The 7967-nt window shown below is 60.1% G+C and overlaps 1 protein-coding gene across 1 annotated transcript in view; it reads left to right on the top strand.

Annotated features, from left to right (window-relative positions):
• Nucleotides 1-6818, top strand: part of LOC135408389 (helicase SRCAP-like) — a gene marked incomplete at its 5' end in the record, with an annotated part of 31726 nt that extends 24908 nt beyond the window's left edge. Inside the window, one exon of the mRNA XM_064643562.1 lies at nucleotides 6657-6818. Within this exon, the coding sequence (XP_064499632.1) occupies nucleotides 6657-6797 (141 nt within the window). The remainder of the gene's footprint in view (nucleotides 1-6656) is intronic.
• Nucleotides 6819-7967: the final 1149 nt, after the last annotated feature.

Genomic DNA, 7967 nt, shown 5'->3' on the forward strand with positions numbered 1-7967 from the left:
GGGTACACCTGGGCACACCTGGGCACACCTGGGAGCAGGTGGGAGCATGTGGGATACACCTGGAGACACCTGGGATGAGGGTTTGGGATGGGGGATCGAGGGCAGCCAGGAGTACAACGAGAGCCTCATCAAGAGGCTGCACAAGGTAACGCACCTGGGCACACCTGGGCACACCTGGGGGCATGTGGGATGCACCTGGGATACACCTGGGATACACCTGGAGACACCTGGGATGAGGGTTTGGGATGGGGGATCGAGGGCAGCCAGGAGTACAACGAGAGCCTCGTCAAGAGGCTGCACAAGGTAGCGCACCTGGGCACACCTGGGCACACCTGGGCACACCTGGGACACACCTGGGGAACAGGTGGGACACCTGGGAGCAGGTGGGATACACCTGGGATGAGGGTTTGGGCTGGGGGATCGAGGGCAGCCAGGAGTACAACGAGAGCCTCGTCAAGAGGCTGCACAAGGTAACGCACCTGGGCACACCTGGGCACACCTGGGCACACCTGGGATACACCTGGGAGCAGGTGGGATACACCTGGGATGAGGGTTTGGGATGGGGGATCGAGGGCAGCCAGGAGTACAACGAGAGCCTCGTCAAGAGGCTGCACAAGGTAACACCTGGAGGTACCTGAGATACACCTGGGCACACCTGGGAGCACCTGGGCACACCTGAGGGCACCTGGGGGCACCTGGGGGCAGGTGGGATACACCTGGGATGAGGGTTTGGGATCGAGGGCAGCCAGGAGTACAACGAGAGCCTCGTCAAGAGGCTGCACAAGGTAACACACCTGGGCACACCTGGGCACACCTGGGGGCAGGTAGGATATACCTGGGAGGGTTGGGATACACCTGGGATGAGGGTTTGGGATGGGGGATCGAGGGCAGCCAGGAGTACGACGAGAGCCTCGTCAAGAGGCTGCACAAGGTAGCACACCTGGGCACACCTGGGCACACCTGGGCACACCTGGGAGCAGGTGGGATACACCTGGGATGAGGGTTTGGGATGGGGGATCGAGGGCAGCCAGGAGTACAACGAGAGCCTCGTCAAGAGGCTGCACAAGGTAACGCACCTGGGCACACCTGGGCACACCTGGGCACACCTGGGCACACCTGGGGGCACCTGGGGGCAGGTGGGATACACCTGGGATGAGGGTTTGGGATGGGGGATCGAGGGCAGCCAGGAGTACAACGAGAGCCTCGTCAAGAGGCTGCACAAGGTAACGCACCTGGGCACACCTGGGCACACCTGGGCACACCTGAGGGCACCTGGGGGCACCTGGGGGCAGGTGGGATACACCTGGGGTGAGGGTTTGGGATGAGGGTTTGGGCTGGGGGATCGAGGGCAGCCCGGAGTACAACGAGAGCCTCGTCAAGAGGCTGCACAAGGTAACGCACCTGGGCACACCTGGGGGCACCTGGGACACACCTGGGGCATGTGGGATACACCTGGGATACACCTGGGATACACCTGGATACACCTGGGATGAGGGTTTGGGATGGGGGATCGAGGGCAGCCAGGAGTACAACGAGAGCCTCGTCAAGAGGCTGCACAAGGTAACACCTGGATGTACCTGAGATACACCTGGGCACACCTGGGCACACCTGGGGGCACCTGGGGGCACCTGGGAGCAGGTGGGATACACCTGGGGTGAGGGTTTGGGCTGGGGGATCGAGGGCAGCCAGGAGTACAACGAGAGCCTCGTCAAGAGGCTGCACAAGGTAACACCTGGGCACACCTGAGGGCACCTGGGCACACCTGGGCACACCTGGGGGCACCTGGGAGCAGGTGGGATACACCTGGGGTGAGGGTTTGGGATGGGGGATCGAGGACAGCCAGGAGTACAACGAGAGCCTCGTCAAGAGGCTGCACAAGGTAACGCACCTGGGCACACCTGGGCACACCTGGGCACACCTGGGAGCAGGTGGGATATACCTGGGGACAGGTGGATACACCTGGGATGAGGGTTTGGGATGGGGGATCGAGGGCAACCAGGAGTACAACGAGAGCCTCGTCAAGAGGCTGCACAAGGTAACGCACCTGGGCACACCTGGGCACACCTGGGCACACCTGGGCACACCTGGGGGCACCTGGGAGCAGGTGGGATACACCTGGGATGAGGGTTTGGGATGGGGGATCGAGGGCAGCCAGGAGTACAACGAGAGCCTCGTCAAGAGGCTGCACAAGGTAACGCACCTGGGCACACCTGGGCACACCTGGGCGCACCTGGGCACACCTGGGATACACCTGGGAGTAGGTGGGATACACCTGGGATGAGGGTTTGGGATGGGGGATCGAGGGCAGCCAGGAGTACAACGAGAGCCTCGTCAAGAGGCTGCACAAGGTAACACCTGGATGTACCTGAGATACACCTTGGATACACCCGGGGGCACCTGGGCACACCTGGGAGCAGGTGGGAGCATGTGGGATACACCTGGAGACACCTGGGATGAGGGTTTGGGATGGGGGATCGAGGGCAGCCAGGAGTACAACGAGAGCCTCGTCAAGAGGCTGCACAAGGTAACACACCTGGGCGCACCTGGGCACACCTGGGCACACCTGGGGGCACCTGGGGGCACCTGGGATACACCTGGATACACCTGGGATGAGGGTTTGGGATGAGGGTTTGGGATGGGGGATCGAGGGCAGCCAGGAGTACAACGAGAGCCTCGTCAAGAGGCTGCACAAGGTAACACCTGGATGTACCTGAGATACACCTGGGCACACCTGGGAGCAGGTGGGAGCATGTGGGATACACCTGGAGACACCTGGGATGAGGGTTTGGGATGGGGGATCGAGGGCAGCCAGGAGTACAACGAGAGCCTCGTCAAGAGGCTGCACAAGGTAGCGCACCTGGGCACACCTGGGCACACCTGGGCACACCTGGGGGCACCTGGGGGCACCTGGGCACACCTGGGAGCAGGTGGGATACACCTGGGATGAGGGTTTGGGATGGGGGATCGAGGGCAGCCAGGAGTACAACGAGAGCCTCGTCAAGAGGCTGCACAAGGACCTGGGCACACCTGGGCACACCTGGGGGCACCTGGGAGCAGGTGGGAGCATGTGGGATACACCTGGAGACACCTGGGATGAGGGTTTGGGATGGGGGATCGAGGGCAGCCTGGAGTACAACGAGAGCCTCGTCAAGAGGCTGCACAAGGTAGCGCACCTGGGCACACCTGGGCACACCTGGGCACACCTGAGGGCACCTGGGCACACCTGGGCACACGTGGGATACACCTGGGAGTAGGTGGGATACACCTGGGATGAGGGTTTGGGCTGGGGGATCGAGGGCAGCCAGGAGTACAACGAGAGCCTCGTCAAGAGGCTGCACAAGGTAACGCACCTGGGCACACCTGGGCACACCTGGGCACACCTGGGGGCACCTGGGAGCAGGTGGGATACACCTGGGATGAGGGTTTGGGATGGGGGATCGAGGGCAACCAGGAGTACAACGAGAGCCTCGTCAAGAGGCTGCACAAGGTAACACCTGGGCACACCTGGGCACACCTGGGCACACCTGGGGGCATGTGGGATACACCTGGAGACACCTGGGATGAGGGTTTGGGATGGGGGATCGAGGGCAGCCAGGAGTACAACGAGAGCCTCGTCAAGAGGCTGCACAAGGTAACGCACCTGGGCACACCTGGGCACACCTGGGCACACCTGGGGGCACCTGGGCACACCTGGGAGCAGGTGGGAGCATGTGGGATACACCTGGATACACCTGGGATGAGGGTTTGGGATGGGGGATCGAGGGCAGCCAGGAGTACAACGAGAGCCTCGTCAAGAGGCTGCACAAGGTAACACACCTGGATGTACCTGAGATACACCTGGATACACCTGGGCACACCTGGGGGCACCTGGGAGCAGGTGGGATACACCTGGGAGGGTTGGGATACACCTGGGATGAGGGTTTGGGATGGGGGATCGAGGGCAGCCAGGAGTACAACGAGAGCCTCGTCAAGAGGCTGCACAAGGTAACGCACCTGGGCACACCTGGGCACACCTGGGGGCACCTGGGGGCACCTGGGAGCAGGTGGGATACACCTGGAGACACCTGGGATGAGGGTTTGGGATGAGGGTTTGGGCTGGGGGATCGAGGGCAGCCAGGCGTACAACGAGAGCCTCGTCAAGAGGCTGCACAAGGTAACACCTGGATGTACCTGAGATACACCTGGGCACACCTGGGGGACAGGTGGGGCACCTGGGAGCAGGTGGGATACACCTGGAGACACCTGGGATGAGGGTTTGGGATGGGGGATCGAGGGCAGCCAGGAGTACAACGAGAGCCTCGTCAAGAGGCTGCACAAGGTAACACACCTGGGCACACCTGGGCACACCTGGGCACACCTGGGGGCACCTGGGGCACCTGGGATACACCTGGAGACACCTGGGATGAGGGTTTGGGATGGGGATCGAGGGCAGCCAGGAGTACAACGAGAGCCTTGTCAAGAGGCTGCACAAGGTAATGCACCTGAGCACACCTGGGCACACCTGGGCACACCTGGGAGCAGGTGGGAGCATGTGGGATACACCTGGAGACACCTGGGATGAGGGTTTGGGATGGGGGATCGAGGGCAGCCTGGAGTACAACGTGAGCCTCGTCAAGAGGCTGCACAAGGTAACGCACCTGGGCACACCTGGGGGCACCTGGGACACACCTGGGGGCATGTGGGATACACCTGGGATACACCTGGGATACACCTGGATACACCTGGGATGAGGGTTTGGGATGGGGGATCGAGGGCAGCCAGGAGTACAACGAGAGCCTCGTCAAGAGGCTGCACAAGGTAACACCTGGATGTACCTGAGATACACCTGGGCACACCTGGGGGCACCTGGGGGCACCTGGGAGCAGGTGGGATACACCTGGGGTGAGGGTTTGGGATGGGGGATCGAGGGCAGCCAGGAGTACAACGAGAGCCTCGTCAAGAGGCTGCACAAGGTAACACCTGGGCACACCTGAGGGCACCTGGGCACACCTGGGCACACCTGGGGGCACCTGGGAGCAGGTGGGATACACCTGGGGTGAGGGTTTGGGATGGGGGATCGAGGACAGCCAGGAGTACAACGAGAGCCTCGTCAAGAGGCTGCACAAGGTAACGCACCTGGGCACACCTGGGCACACCTGGGCACACCTGGGAGCAGGTGGGATATACCTGGGGACAGGTGGATACACCTGGGATGAGGGTTTGGGATGGGGGATCGAGGGCAACCAGGAGTACAACGAGAGCCTTGTCAAGAGGCTGCACAAGGTAACGCACCTGGGCACACCTGGGCACACCTGGGCACACCTGGGCACACCTGGGGCACCTGGGAGCAGGTGGGATACACCTGGGATGAGGGTTTGGGATGGGGGATCGAGGGCAGCCAGGAGTACAACGAGAGCCTCGTCAAGAGGCTGCACAAGGTAACGCACCTGGGCACACCTGGGCACACCTGGGGGCATGTGGGATGCACCTGGGATACACCTGGGATACACCTGGAGACACCTGGGATGAGGGTTTGGGATGGGGGATCGAGGGCAGCCAGGAGTACAACGAGAGCCTCGTCAAGAGGCTGCACAAGGTAACACACCTGGGCACACCTGGGCACACCTGGGGGCACCTGGGGGCAGGTGGGATACACCTGGGATGAGGGTTTGGGATGGGGGATCGAGGGCAGCCAGGAGTACAACGAGAGCCTCGTCAAGAGGCTGCACAAGGTAACACACCTGGGCACACCTGGGCACACCTGGGAGCCGGTGGGATACACCTGGAGACACCTGGGATGAGGGTTTGGGATGGGGGATCGAGGGCAGCCAGGAGTACAACGAGAGCCTTGTCAAGAGGCTGCACAAGGTAACGCACCTGAGCACACCTGGGCACACCTGGGGCACCTGGGAGACACCTGGATACACCTGGGGACACTTGGGGACATCTGGGATACACCTGGATACACCTGGGGACACCCGGGATACGCCTGGGTGTACCTGGGCTCACCTGAGCACACCTGGGACACACCTGGGCACACCTGAGACACACCTGAGCACACCTGGGTGTACCTGAGAACACACCTGGGGGTTACCTGGGCACACCCGGGGACACCTGGGTGTACCTGAGAACACACCTGGGCACAACTGGGGGTTATCTGGGCACACCTGGGCACACCTGGGTATACCTGAGAACACACCTGGGCACACCTGGATGTACCTGGGAACACACCTGGGCACACCTGGGCACACCTGGATGTACCTGGCGCACACCTGGGCACACCTGGGCACACCTGGATGTACCTGAGAACACACCTGGGCACACCTGGGTGTACCTGGCACACCTGGCACACACCTGGGCACACATGGGGACACACCTGGGACACACCTGGGACACACCTGGGACACACCTGGGCACACCTGGCACACACCTGGGGCACACCTGGGACACCTGGGACACACCTGGATGTACCTGGCACACACCTGGGTGTTACCTGGGCACACCTGGGTGTACCTGGCACACACCTGGGCACACCTGGATTTACCTGGCACACACCTGGGACACACCTGGGCACACCTGGGTGTAGCTGGCACACACCTGGGGACACCTGGGTGTTACCTGGGCACACCTGGGCACACCTGGCACACACCTGGGCCCACCTGTCGCCCCCCCCCCAGGTGCTCCGCCCCTTCCTGCTGCGGCGCCTCAAGGTGGACGTGGAGAAGCAGATGCCCAAGAAATACGAGCACGTGCTCAGGTGCCGCCTCTCCAAGCGCCAGAGGTTCCTCTACGACGACTTCATGGGCCAGGCCAGGTGAGGGGGGGACCCCAAAATGTCCCAAAAAATCCCGGAGCCCAAAAACCCGAAATTCCCCCCAAAAATCCCCCGAAATTCTGGGATTTTGTGGTCGAAATCTGCCTCGAAACGCACCAAAATCACCCCAAAATCACCCTGAAATCACTGAAAATCCCGCTGGATTCACCCCAAAATCCCACAGAATTCACCCCAAAGTCACTTGGAATTCCCAAAATATCCCAGAGCCCCAAAAACCCCGAAATTCCCCCCAAAATCCCCCGAAATTCTGGGATTTTGTGGTCGAAATCCGCCTCGAAACGCGCCAAAATCACCCCAAAACGCACCTGAATCACCCCAAAATCCTGTTCTATGATGACTTCAAAGGCCAGGCCAGGTGAGGGGGGGACCCCAAAATATCCCAGAGCCCCAAAAACCCCAAAATTCCCCCCAGAATCCCCGAAATTCTGGGATTTTGGGGTCGAAATCTGCCTCGAAATGCACCTAAATAACCCCAAAATCACCCTGAAGTCACTGAAAATCCCACTGGATTCACCCCAAAATCCCCAGAATTCACCCCAAAGTCACTTGGAATTCCCAAAATATCCTGGAACCCAAAAAACCCCCAAAATTCCCCAAAAATTCCCCCTTAATTACACTGAATTCACCCAAAATCCCACTAAATCCACCCAAAAGCATCCCTGAATGTCACTGGATTCACCCAAAATCCCACTGGATTGACCCCAAAATCCCCAGAATTCACCCCAAAGTCACTTGGAATTCCTAAAATATCCTGGAACCCAAAAAAACCCCAAAATTCCCCCCAAATATCCCCAAAAATCTGTGGCTTCGTGGCCAAATTTCACCCCAAATGCACTTGAATTTCCCCAAAATGTACTGGAATCACCCCAAAATCCTGTTCTATGATGACTTCATGGCCAGGCCAGGTGAGGGGGGGACCCCAAAATATCCCAGAGCCCCAAAAACCCCGAAATTCCCCCAAAAATCCCCGAAATTCTGGGATTTTGTGGTCGAAATCCGCCTCGAAATGCACTTAAATAACTCCAAAATCACCCTGAAATCACTGAAAATCTCACTGGATTCACCCAAAATCCCACAGAATTCACCCCAAAGTCACTTGGAATTCCTAAAACATCCTGGAACCCAAAAAAACCCCAAATTCCCCCAAAATCCA

The sequence above is a fragment of the Pseudopipra pipra genome, unplaced genomic scaffold (genome assembly GCF_036250125.1).
Source record: "Pseudopipra pipra isolate bDixPip1 unplaced genomic scaffold, bDixPip1.hap1 HAP1_SCAFFOLD_404, whole genome shotgun sequence".
Lineage (NCBI taxonomy): Eukaryota > Metazoa > Chordata > Aves > Passeriformes > Pipridae > Pseudopipra > Pseudopipra pipra.